The sequence below is a fragment of the Neolamprologus brichardi genome, chromosome 15 (genome assembly GCF_056152115.1).
Source record: "Neolamprologus brichardi isolate AB-2024 chromosome 15, ASM5615211v1, whole genome shotgun sequence".
Classification (NCBI taxonomy): domain Eukaryota; kingdom Metazoa; phylum Chordata; class Actinopteri; order Cichliformes; family Cichlidae; genus Neolamprologus; species Neolamprologus brichardi.
The window spans coordinates 24,755,874-24,769,961 of NC_142118.1; the positions used below are offsets into that span (position 1 = coordinate 24,755,874).

General features: G+C 40.6%; 1 protein-coding gene across 1 annotated transcript; it reads left to right on the forward strand.

Annotated features, from left to right (window-relative positions):
- Positions 1–4,382: 4,382 nt before the first annotated feature.
- Positions 4,383–13,091, forward strand: LOC118454399 (NLR family CARD domain-containing protein 3-like). The gene is made up of 9 exons (XM_035908973.2): positions 4,383–4,507; positions 6,822–6,935; positions 7,103–7,160; positions 7,376–7,604; positions 8,039–9,818; positions 9,895–10,068; positions 10,198–10,371; positions 12,127–12,173; positions 12,393–13,091. Exons 1-9 carry the CDS (start codon positions 4,383–4,385, stop codon positions 12,929–12,931), a joined length of 3,240 nt encoding a protein of 1,079 aa, XP_035764866.2. The 3' UTR covers positions 12,932–13,091.
- Positions 13,092–14,088: the final 997 nt, after the last annotated feature.

Here is a 14,088-nt window from a genome sequence, read left to right on the forward strand (position 1 = left end):
TCTAAATTCAACACAGATGCTCTCACAACCCAAATCCCGATGTCGGTTTTGAATAAATGTAATTTTTAAAACATTTAATTTATGTATGCTGTATGCACTTTGCTTATTTAAGTTGTAAGTCTACACAACAGCCAAAATACTGTCTTTAGTTATTAACATTTGAAATGATGAAGGCACTTGAAAATGGCACTTGCAAAGCATGCTCAATCATCCAGGTAAATCTCCAAAAGTTCATCTGGACTTTTCAGTGGGAGAAACGTTTCGTCACTCATCCAAGTGACTTCTTCAGTCTCAGCTGGCTGCAGGTTTCTCCAATCTTATAAACAGTACATTTGCATGACTGAAACCAGCCCACTGGAGGAACAATGGGCTGGGAGGTCAGTTCCTTAATTGTAATTATGCAAATTGTCATGACATGGTAAACTGTCAGCAATGACACACGTGATCAGGCATAAAAATTATTTTAATTTTTAGGTTGTTGTGCAGTCATTTGTCATACTAGAAAGAGAGAGAGAGATGGCTTGTAACTGTCTACCATGATGAAGACTGTCAGTATAAGAGGGTTTTAAATATTTTTTAAAAATATTAAATAAAAAATAATAAATATAAAGTGTAAAAAAATGATTAAGGTAATCGAGCACCTCCATAATTCCACCTTTATTCTGTCTGAGGTTGGAGAGCAGCCATATTTGGCACATGTGACGTCTACTTATATATTCAGTAATAATATGATCATAAAGGGTGGTGCAGTGTGTCCTTTTCAAAAGAAGGCAATAAAGGAAGCATTGACGCTCCTTTCCTTAGAATTCAGAGAACTGGGACAGCTCAGATCGCCTGGCAGATTTTTCCAGACCACTGGAATACAAGCATCACATCTCCGACACAAATTAAACTCAAACCTTACAGTTCAGGTAAAACTGAATCCTGTTGCGATGATGTGATTTTACATATTTTTTCTCTAAGGCTGTTATATGCAGGAATGTCTGATGTACAGTGAATTTTTATCATCGTGATTTTACCTAAATGCGTGTGAGTTTCTGTGAAGTGTGATATATTTCTCTTTGAACTTGCTGTGAGGAGGGATCTATTCAAACCGTCAGGACTCACAGAAACGTTTGTATGTTTAAATAAGACGAGCTGTCTCTTTGAGCTTTTATTTTGATACATCGGTGAGGAGAATGACTCCATGTTTGATCTGTTATGTTCCAGATTAAACCGAGTCACAGTGAATACTGTAGCAGACCGTGCTGTCTCCAGCTGTTTAAATGTGACGTTGTAGAAGGGAACCCTCCCTCTTCTCCCTCTACTTCCTGATCGGTTTACTTTCACTTTGTCCGGCTGCTGTTCCGCGGAGCGTCTTTCCTATCTGTGTAGGTGAGTGAGGTTCGCGTGCCGGTGTTTGTTCTGCTCGTGCTGTCAGATTACTGCTGTAACCGTGTTACCATAGAAACGTCAGAAATCGAGACCCTTTGAGTATCTGTTAAGATCAAACAGGTCCGTGTGTGTCCGCCGCAGCGTCAGTGACTGCAGTCATTTATGTGACGTCAGTGTGGACCCGAAGTCCACGCAGTGCCGAATAAATCCAGCATTTTACTTCTTAAACGAACATAACATTATTATGAATGTTTTTATGTTTAATATTTTATCGATAAATGTTTAAGTAGCTGCATCTCAGGGTCTGTTTGGTCACGTGAGATGTGCTGTGAGGCATTTTGTCCTCCAAACGTGGACAATAAAGTTGTTTTGATTGTTGAAGTAGAAGTAGGTCGAGGCCGGAGCATTTCTATGTTTTTCTTCATAATTCACAGACTTCTGCTTGAAATCCAGCATTTACATTTAGATGTAAGACACATGTGCAGCTACCAGTCTGATATAGCCTATGCACTAACAACACAAAGTGTAACCCTGAAAAACTTTAGTCATATTACTGTTCATCTAATAAATCAGATTACTGCTGTACATGTGACTTTTGTTTAGATTTTTTGTATATGTTCAAAAATGTTTTGGATATCAGCTGTCATATCAGAGAGCTGTTCTACCTTTTAAGACACCAGTCTGCTGTAAATCAGCTCTGACAGAACACAGATAACAGATTTTATAGATGAGCTGCTTTTAGAACAACACATTTAATAACCCCTTTGAAAATGTAATTGTGCTGATTTTCTGATTGTCAGCAAACTCAGAGTGCTTATGATCCTGCAGCCATGAATACATCTTGTATTCTATTGAGCAAAGGCAATATATGTGTACACACACACACACACCTACCCATCTATATATAATGAAAAAGTTTTTTAATTTAGTTTTTAAAAATCTTCTGCTATGCTGAGATGATCCTGCTCTTTTTCCACACAGAGAGAATCCTACTGAGCACGTGCAGATCAAATTTCAGCCCTCTAGCTTGTTTATCTGAAACAGCCATTAAAAAAGTGGTTAAAAAGTGACTTTTTGAGAGTAAAATGTCCTGGTATCTCCTTATGTTCCCTTCTGCTCCCCCTACAGTTTTGGTGTTTAGGACATGGAAATGGTTTTCCAATTTTCTATTGTGTGCTCTTCTGCTGCTGTAGCCCATCTGCTGTAAGTGTGTGTTCAGGCATGCTCTTCTGCATACCTTGGTTGTAGCGTGTGGTTATTTTACTTACTGTTGCCTACTGTTGCCTTCCTGTCAGCTCACAGCTGTCTGCCCATTCTCTTCTGACCTCTGACATCAACAAGGCTTTGTGTTAGGGAGAACTGCTGCTTGCTGTATGTACTCAGTGCATTTAGGAATGTAGACATGGTCAAGATCATGTCTAAGTCCATAATCCCCTATGTGTTTTCTCTGACACTGACTGGGTTTCTTTCCACAGGTGAGGCTGGTCGGATGTCTTTGGGGTTTTTTTGTAATCTGTAGTTGTGAGCTTGTGACAGAGTCCTTAGATCAATCGCTCAGACACCAGGACTGACGAAGAGACTGAGCAGCTTCTTTTCTCAAAATATTTCTTCCACACATGAAGGTGGAAAGGGTGTGAAGTGAGCTCAGCAGGTGAGTCTTTCCAGAGAAAGCTGTTTCATGATGCTGATTGGCTGTTTGCTGTTTGTTGGTATAAAACATGAAGAGAAAAAAGAATTTCTTATTGTTTAGGAACAATAACTTTACAGTGATTCATTTACTTTTAAGTGTTCGAACCATCAGGTAACACTGAAGACCAGTGTTGGGAAGGTTACTTTTAAAATGTATTCCACTACAGATTACAAAATACATGCCCCAAAATGTATTTTGTAATGTATTCCGTTATACGTTACTCAATAAGAGTAACGTATTCTGAATACATTGGATTACTTAATATATTATCATGCTTTTTTACAACTACATGAATGTACTATTGCTGTGTGATTTATTACTATTACTGAAGGCTACTCGCCATACCATTACCAACTAGAGTTTTAAATCTTAATATAAAATGAGTAACAGTAGGGTGGACATTAGGTAAGGTTGTATAGAAAACTATTCCGCGTGTATATAAAACAGGTCTGCGGCTCCAAAACGTAGTAAAGGGACCGCTGGCTAAAACGTCTGGTTCCGTGTCGGGCTCGTAACCGAAAACTTGCTTTACTTTGTTGTCTGGGTCAACTTTGCTAGCGAGAGACAGAGAGAGGCGTTGAAAGGCTGCTCCAACTGAACTCATTGTTGCTGAGGAAAACACGAAAAAAGTGTACAGCCGATTCTTAATAGCTTACTTACAACTGGGCTCATCAGGCACTCTTTTTGGCTGCAGTGGTTATTATTATATTTACATGCTTCCATCTCCCGTTTCTGCTCGGTGACAACTCGTACTTTTCGACTCTCCTTTTTCTCCCTCCCTCGCTCACAGACACATAGCGGGTATGTCAGTCCATTCTCCCTGCAGCACGGACTAGACTGCCCATGAGGCTACATTCTTTAGGGCAATGCCTGTAACACTCTGTCTATTGCCTTCATATTAAATAAATAAAAATATTTATTCACGTCATTATGAGACGCTAGATTGAGACACAGCCATTTGAGCCTCTTAATGCGTGTTTTGTTTGGGCATGGAATTATCATAAATAGAGAGGGCATAGCTTAACATATGAAACAGGAAACGATCTTTTCCTGTTCCTGACCGCCGTGTTATCCCTTTATTTCAACAAAGTAATTGTATTCTGAATACCACCTTTTTAAACTGTACAGTTACTCATATTTTGTATTTTAAATACGTAACGGCGGTACATGTATTCCGTTACTCCCCAACACTGCTGAAGACCGACTGAAGGCACACAGGAGAAGATGTTTGGATTCTGTTTTCAGACAAAATATTATAGATGTTTAAATCCGTGTGATGTGTGTGTGTGTGTGTGAACTAATATATGTGGTGATATTAATGTTGCTGTGTCTGTGTGAAGGTGTGGCTTCTGCTATGGATCAGTGTGAGCACAGAGAGGAGGGAGTCCCTCCCTCTAAATCCACTCCGTGTGGGGAACATGACAGCGAGACCAAAGCTCAGAGGTGAGAGGACTGTCTCTAGCTGTCAGGACCCTTCTCCAGGTCACAGTCACCTGTGTTTGTCATGATCAGAGACACAGAAATCAAACGAACCAACTGTTTAACTCTCTGACATGTGAACTCTCTGCAGTCACTACATCTGTGTGGTCATCACCTTTTCTTAATGCAACAACCTCAGTTAAAAAACAAAAATAAGTCAGAGTTTTAAATCTTGAGAGAGACAAACATCAAATTGCTGCCAGTACACAAACTTATTTCTGCTGCTGTGTTTAGTCTCACAAAACACCATAATCTGTTTTTTACCGTGTCATCTACTTACACACCAGGTAGAAAATACACAATGGATTGGTTGCTATAAATTGGTTCTACAGTTTGGGGGGGGGGGGTTGTGTTTTTCAGTTGGTTACTGGAAATTGTTGCAGCTGCTTTGAATCCAAACTCACTGTGCTACTGTGCTCACTATGCAGTCCCTGTTTTTTTTTCTATCAGAAAACACAAGCCCCTCCTTCATCCACCGGTGTGTCCTTCAAGAGTAATCAATCTATGATTCAACCCATTATATTCAAAGATGAAGACAAACATGCACATTCTTCACTTACAAAATTTTAATTGATTTTTGTTCAGTGATGACAATAAATAACATGTTAAAGAAAATAATTACAGTTATTCAGAGGCTCAATGAGGCTCCACGAATTTTAACAAGAGAATTAAACAGAGCGAGTGATTTAGTGAGTCTGCAAATCATTCTAGAGTTTAAACCCTGTGATAATAAGACAAGGTTGTCTTGATGTTACATGTGATTGATGCACAAACCCTTTTAGACCCTCTTCACTCTGTTAATGTTGGAAAGAGGCAGCTGTTCCATAACATATGACTAATGGTACCATCAACCAAACAGGAGACAGAAGCAGACACTTTTGAGGAATTTTGTTGTTGAGTATTGTTGGAAAGTTGTTTTTGTGCATTGCACCAGAAAAACTGCAAAAAACTGGCTGCCAGAGTTTACCCAGACTCCCAGTGCAGCTTCACACCAAAAAGATCAGCTGATATGATTTTTTCATTGTGACAACGTCACAACAAATGCAGAGTAACAGTTTACTTATAGCATTTATTGACAGACCCTTGTCCAACCCCTTTGCCTTGGTGTCAAAGAAGGATGTGTGCATGCCCCAACATTTTTCAGCATTTTTCTTTTCCTTACTTTTAAATCATGTGTTTAAAGACAGCACTGAAGGAATCTGCTTAGTTTGAAGGAAAGACCAAAGTTCTATGTTTGGCATACCATGTAAAGACAAGGTCACCAACAAAGAGATACTTGCCACAACAGGACTACCAGCCATCTACACCATCCTCAAACAAAGACGAGTGTGCTGAGTTGGCCATGTCATAAGAACGGATTATGGACACATCCCAAAGACCTTTTGTACGGAGAACTGAAAATTGCTCTGTGTGTAAAAGAGACATGAAGAACACTGGCATGGAAGGCCAAAGGTGAACAAGTTATTTAACAAAATGAGGAGACATGTGACAAAGACCTAGAGGGGTGATTGGGAGGAACGGACTTCCTGATATGAAAAATAATTAAATGATCATCCCTGCAGCCACATAAGTTAAATACTCAGGTGAGGAGAGAAACAGCTGACACCTGAGCTGGATTAGGTGGCGGGTAGGATCCTGGACAGAGCTGGTATAGCCAAACATACAGAGTGCACAGGGATGTTCAGTTCCCACCTCTGGCAGAAATTCAGTACTATTCCAATTTTGTGACTGAGTGGACCATGTTCTGCACCTCCAATACAAAGGAGCTTTTCCAGTTCAATTCAGTGCCAAACACACACAACAAGATATGAGGTAAAAATTCTACAACACAGAAAAAACACCAGCAATTAGAGGAGTCCCAATGAGCAAGCACTTGGTGACAGTGGGAAGGAAAAACTCCCTTTGAAAAGGAAGAAACCTCTAGCAGAATCAGGCTCAGGGAGGGATGGCCATCTGAGGAAGACGGGAGTAAAATCTATTTGAGCTTACAGTGGAAATCAGTTGGGGACCTATTCTTAGGTACCCCCAAATATCAAACCCCACTCCGAATCACAGTTTGTAGCTATGAACAGCTTAATCAATAAAGTTTTAAAATCATTCTATAAAACAAATAGTCTCGGAGAACCAAAGATTTTGTGCTAACGAGAGTCGAGTGAATTATTTTTAATTCTTAACAGACCTGTACACATGCAATATTATCTGTTTCATTAGAATACCAACATTTGCTGTGAATACCTTAAATAACACACGCATGGTATTCTTTATTTTCTCATTTCAGAATCAATAAGGAGACACTGTTGTCTACTTCACTGAGCTGTGTCTCAATGAAGAGTGACCGATCTATGATTCAACCAATAACCTTTTCAAACAGAGAGCGGTCTTTTGTTACAGGGTGAGAACTGAAACTGTTGATTGTGTTTCTTCTTTAAAAACGTCATGTCCAACAGCAAGACCAGCACTTGCATTAGTGATCACTTTGTGTTCATACCAAGACTCATCATTACAAAAAGGAACACCTTTAACAAACTGCACATATGCTAACATTGAACGTTTTTGCAGTGTTTTGCAGAGCTCAGAGACTCTCAGTGGTCAGTCTGATCTGGACTCCATATTTACGGTGAGAAGATTCAAGAGTCAACAGTTTAATATCACATCAATGAGGAAAAAGTAATTTAGTTTCCATCTCTCCTTAAACATGAGACTCAGTGAGAGAATTACTAGATTCATTTAGTTAAAAACATTATGAAGGTTATAATGTGGAATATATGGTCCTAATTTTGTCAAAACCTTAATAGATGAAAGTTTAAAGTTCTAAATGTATCCTTTTTCCAGACGCTGGAGGACAAAATGTTCAGTTTTTTAAAGAATGAGCTGAAGAAGATGAGGAAGGTCGTGCTTTCAGACTATCCAGAATGGTTAGAGTGTCAGAGGGAGGATGAGGAGGTGCTGGAGGCTGAGGATGAAGAACAGAGGAGGAGCAGTAGAGAGTCATTTTTGAAGATCACGCTGCAATTCCTTAGGAAAATGAAGCAGGAGAAGCTGGCTGAGTGTCTGCAGAGCAGTAAGAGGATTTGAACACATGCACAGCATTTCCTCAAGTTTGTCTACAACCCCAGCTGTTCTATGCCCCACAGTCTGAGAAACACTCTGTTGGATCTATAAATTTTTCTTTATCTAAACATAAATGATGTGCGCCATGATTAACACAACACCCTGGTGCATGATAGAGACATAAACATTTATGCATCTTTTGTTTTTATGTTTCCATTTGTTTATCTATAACTTTTGTGGTCAGACATACTACATTATAGATGGTTGATTACATCAGGAAAGCCCATAAATCAATGGCTAAAGTAGGTGATAGGCAGAGGGTAGGTGAATCACAGAGAGCTGAGGGAATCCAAGGTAATCCTGTCAGTTCTTAAATAAAGGAAACACCACGGCAAATATTCTAATCAATTCTAATGTTTGTTTGTTTTTTAATTATTAATTTAGGAACTCGTGCTGCAAAGTGCCAAAAAAACCTGAAGTCTAATCTGAAAAAGAAGTTCAAGTGTGTGTTTGAGGGGATTGCTAAAGCAGGAAGCTCAACCCTTCTGAATCAGATCTACACAGAGCTGTACATCACAGAGGGAGGGACTGCAGGAGTCAATGATGAACATGAGATCAGACAGATTGAAACCGTATCCAGGAAATTGAACAGACCAGAAACTGCAATCAGACAAGAAGATATATTTAAAGCCTCACCTGGAAGAGATGAACCAAACAGAACAGTGCTGACAAAGGGAGTGGCTGGCATTGGGAAAACAGTCTTAACACAGAAGTTCACTCTGGACTGGGCTGAAGACAAAGCCAACCAGGACATCCAGTTCATGTTTCCATTCACTTTCAGAGAGCTGAATGTGCTGAAAGAGAAAAAGTTCAGCTTGGTGGAACTTGTTCATCACTTCTTTACTGAAACCAAAGAAGCAGGAATCTGCAGCTTTGAAGACTTCCAGGTTGTGTTCATCTTTGATGGTCTGGATGAGTGTCGACTTCCTCTGGACTTCCACAAAACTGAGACCCTGACTAATGTTACAGAGTCCACCTCAGTGGATGTGCTGCTGATAAACCTCATCAGGGGAAAACTTGTTCCTTCTGCTCGCCTCTGGATAACCACAAGACCTGCAGCAGCCAATCAGCTCCCTCCTTCATGTGTTGGCATGGTGACAGAGGTCAGAGGATTCAGTGACCCGCAGAAGGAGGAGTACTTCAGAAAGAGATTCAAAGAAAAGGAGCAGGCCAACAGGATTATCTCCCACATCAAGAAATCACGAAGCCTCCACATCATGTGCCACATCCCGGTCTTTTGCTGGATCACTGCTACAGTTCTGGAAGATGTGCTGAAAACTAGAGAGGGGGGACAGCTGCCCAAGACTCTCACTGAGATGTACATCCACTTCCTGGTGGTTCAGGCCAAAATGAAGAAGGTCAAGTATGATGGAGGAACTGAGATAGATCAGCACTGGAGTCCAGAGAGCAGGAAGATGATCGAGTGTCTGGGAAAACTGGCTTTTGATCAGCTGCAGAAAGGAAACCTGATCTTCTATGAATCAGACCTGACAGATTTTGAAGTAATTATCAAGGATGCCTCAGTGTACTCAGGAGTGTTCACACAGATCTTTAAAGAGGAGAGAGGACTGTACCAGAACAAGGTTTTCTGCTTCATCCATCTGAGTATTCAGGAGTTTCTGGCTGCTCTTCATGTCCATCTGACCTTCAGCAACTCTGAAGTCAACCTGCTGGAGAAACGGCAAAAAAAAGATCAGCATTCTTTAAAACATCTCCACCAGAGTGCCGTGGACAAGGCCTTAGAGAGTTCAAATGGTCATCTGGACTTGTTCCTCCGCTTCCTCCTTGGGCTTTCACTGCAGTCTAATCAGACTCTCCTAAAAGGTCTACTGACACAGACAGGAAGTAGTTCAAATACTGATGTGGAAACAGTCCAGTACATCAAGAAGAAGATCAGTGATAATGAGTCTGCAGAGAAAAGCATCAATCTGTTTCACTGTCTGAATGAACTGAATGATCGTTCTCTAGTGGAGGAGATCCAACAGTCTCTGACTTCGGGAAGTCTCTCTACAAATAAACTGTCTCCTGCTCAGTGGTCAGCTCTGGTCTTCATCTTATTGTCATCAAAGGAAGATCTTGATTCATTTGAACTGAAGAAATACTCTGCTACTGAGGATGCTCTTCTGAGGCTTCTGCCAGTGGTCAAAGCCTCCAAAAAAGCTCTGTAAGTCGATTTTTGAACCATTATATTTGTTTTTACATTCTTGATTGTTATCTTCATTGATATTTTTTTCTCTCAGGCTGAGCTGTTGTAACTTGTCATGGAGAAGCTGCAAAGCTCTTTCATCAGTTCTCAGCTTCGAGTCTTCTAGTCTGAGAGAGCTGGACCTGAGTAACAATGACCTGCAAGATTCTGGTGTGAAGCTGCTGTCTGATGGACTAAAAAGTGTACACTGTAAACTTGAAACTCTAAGGTAATGATTCAGTGTGTGTGTGTGTGTGAGCGAGAGAGGGAGAGAGAGAGATTTACGTGTTATTTTAAATTGCAATATTATTATTTATGCATGCTCATCCTGGACTTTTTTCTTCTTTCAAAACTTTAGTCTCTCAGGTTGTCTGATCACAAAAGATGGAGGTGAATCTTTGGTCTTGGCTTTGAGGTCTAACCCCTCCCATCTGAGAAATCTTGATTTGAGCTACAATCATCCAGGAGACTCTCATGTGGAGGAGCTTTCTAAGGGAGTGAAGAATACTCAGTGGAGACTGGACAATCTAAGGTATGAACAAGAGTTCACATGGTGTTGGTTTATCTAACTTGTTTTGGGTTTTTTTTAGCCTTTTTGCTTTTTGCTTTTTTCTGTTCATGGGAAAGGTATAAAGCGATTCTATGTAAAGAAATGTGCAGACCCCAGAGGAGTCATGGAACAAGTCCTGACTGTTGTTTGTGCTTATATACCGAACAACAGAGGATGCCCTATCAGGGAAGTCTATGGTCCTATTGGTGTACCGGTAATGTTTGAGGCCCTGGTCTGAAAAACCTTAAATTCTCACCTTTGACAGAGCTTTGAAAGCCTTCCGAAAGATAAACAGGGCATACTAAGTCCAAAAGGACCATGTCATAGAACTCCTTGGCTGAGGAGTCTGTATAAAGCTGTGGCCTCATGGTGGTTGGCATGTGTCATTATATTAATTTCAAAATCAGATGGTGGACACTAAAAGTGACCAGAGCCATCAAACTGAATAAGTCCTTAGTTAGCCCGCTGGACTCCTGAGACAACTTACAGGTACTGCAGCCCAAGAAGACTGTGGTTCTTACAGTAGCTGTGCAAAAACTCACCTTTAGACTGAGTTTGATGGTGGCATAGAACTTAAGATTCTTCTCAAAGCATTTCTGGCAAACCTTCAGTCAACTTCTAGTTACTCGAAGTTACTAGTAACTACGAGTAAGTAGAAGTTACCTAAAGCGGCAGCGCCCAGATTACTTACGTAGACAGCTACTTCGGTGCAACTGATATAAGGTGCGGTAAGCTGAAGGCAGCTTCAACCAACTGTTTGTTGAAAAATAGTAATGCGACTGCACTGCATTTTCTTGTTAGTAACGGTAACGGTGTTGTAACGATAAAAATAGTAATTGGTTAGATTTCTCATTGCTGAAAAAAGTAACACTGTTACTTATAATGCCGTTATTCTCATCACTGGTTGTTTCTGACTTCAGTTGAGGATATAGTCAGCCAGTGAATCCAATACTTTAGGCACCTCCTCAATTCTTCCAATATCCATCCTTAGAGAAAGCAGTGTCTAGGAATTAAAGGGGACAACTTAGGCATCACTAGGCTGAGTTCACTAATGGTCTTAAATAAGTCCTTGGTGGCAGGGAATTTTTGGTCGATGAGATTTCCCCTTATGTTTCTTAAGGTTCTGGATGTGGTGGGGCTGTCGTGGTTGACACATCTTTGTAATGTTGTTTGTCTGGGGTAGATCATCGGGGTTGGCAGGGTCAGGTGATGGTTCCTGTCTTTAAGAAGGGGAACTGAAGGCAGTGTTCCAATTATAGAGGTATCCCACTACTCAGCCTCACTAAGATCTGTCCGAGAGTACTGGAGAGGAGAGTCTGTTCTGCTCTGTTTTGAAGACACAGCAGGGCATGAAAGCAAAAGTATCGATTTACCGGCCGATCTTTGTTTGCATCCACCCCTATGGCTACCAGATCCAGATCACGACTGAAAGAATGAGACTGCAGATACTAACGGTGGACATGAGTTTCCTCCAAGGGGTGGCTGGGCTCTTCTTTAGCTCTTTAGCTTTCGGTTCTGAATGGGACTGACAAACACACACAGGTTTTTAAGAATACACTTTTACCCTTTTTTAGCTTCATGAAAGCATGACCCATAGCAGTCTCTGCTGAGAAGAGAATATATTTAAAACTGGCTGTGTTTCAGCATGTTTCTATATCAATCAGGAATTGGTGCTTCATGTTGAATAGCAGTACGTACTCATTATAGATAAAACTCATTATGTTTTTCTCCCTCCAGAGTGAACCATTGTGGAGAGCAGTGGCTAAAACCTGCACTACTGAAGTGTAAGTCTCAGAAATGATAACAAAATGTTTATGTCAAACCTTCAAAACTACAGCCTCACAGTGGCTACAGGCATCTTTTATATACAGTCTTGTATATATTCATTCAGAAAGTATCATCATTAAACTTTCTATGACTGAGCAACATATCAGCAAGTAAAGAAAGAATAAAGCATCAAATATGTCAGATTATCAACTGCAGCTCCATCTTTTTCTTTCCAGATTCATGTGAACTCACAGTGGACACCAACACAGTGAACAGAAACCTCAGACTATCTGACAACAACAGGAAGGTGACACGTGTGAAACAGGACCATCCATATCCTGATCATCCAGACAGATTTGACTGCTGGCCTCAGCTCCTGTGTAGAAATGGTCTGACTGGTCGCTGTTACTGGGAGTTGGAGTGGGAAGGAGAAGTTTATATAGCAGTGAGTTACAGAAGAATCCAAAGGAAAAAAAAGAGTGATGAGTGTTGGTTTGGAGGAAATGATCAGTCCTGGAGTCTGAGCTGCTCTGATGGTGGTTACTCTGTGTGGCACAATAACAGAGAAACATTCATCTCCTCCCACTCCTCCTCGGTCTCTGACAGAGTAGCAGTGTATGTGGACTGTCCTGCTGGCACTCTGTCCTTCTACAGAGTCTCCTCTGACACTCTGATCCACCTCCACACCTTCAACATCACATTGACTGAATCTCTGTATGCTGGGTTTGGATTTGGGTTCTGGTCATCTGAATCTTTACTTTCTCTGTGTTCTTAGTGTACCTTTAATCTCATCACTGAGACAGGACACACAAAGGGACATCTTTTCATAAATGTAACCAAGTGGATTTAGAGCCTAAAGCTGACCAGCGAGTGAAGTAAAAGTGGTGAAAAGTGAAACATGTTAGAAAGAGAAGATGGCCTTAACAGGGTGTGAACTAGTGAACTTGTAAAGTAAAAACATGATGCATTTAAGGTTATCCTGTTTGGTTTTTATTTAAGAAGAGAATTTGTTCCACTGTGCGATGGCCGAGTCGCTTTGTTTGCTTGGAGATAGTTTCTCCTGCTTAGAGAAAATCCTCTCACACGAAACAGAAGAGGTTGCATTGCATAGAAACTGCACTGCAAGTTGGTAGGGATGCAGGTATACGATCTTCCTGGGTCCCACAAACTATCACAGAAAAAGAGTAAACAAAGTAAATTGCTGCACATTCTGTAGAATAACATTTTAAGATTATTTTAACAATGAATTTCTTTAATGATATGTATATTATGAAAAGCAGATGTTTTTTTAAGACATTTTAAGTTTTTCAAATTTCAGATAAAATAAATACACCCAAAACAAAGGCAAGCAACAAGAACAGAAAGCTGGCAAACCCACCTGATTGACCAAAATCAACTCAAATTACTCCCACATGACAGAACCTCCTCTCTTCCTCGCTGGCTCCATATCACTCATTAGAATGATCAGTGGTTTGCTATTTCTCACCATCAAAACACTCCACAAATGCTGCGAATGACTAATCACTTTCCTATAAACCACTGACTCAGATACTGAAGCAGTTAAATGAAGCTTCAGACGTCATTGATCATGTGACTCTGGCCAAAAGAATCAAGCCTCGACACAGTGCTTCTGAAGCAGTGTGTTGGTTTCTTTTGACACACCTGCCAGAGTGTCAGCTTCAAGCGGGCCATCACTACTGTGAACTGTAGTGCCCAGGCTGATAAACCAGAGATTAGGCAACAAATGGACCTTTGTTTTGTTTTCTGGAGCAATTATGTGTTAATTACACCCACACAGGCTCAACCCATCTTCTGGAATGATGATTGCAGTCTTGAAGCTGATCATCGTGCACACTCACATGGATTCATCTTCTTTGATCCATTGAATCAAAGTGGAGGCTCTGCTCTTTGAGTATGGGTGAACATACTCAG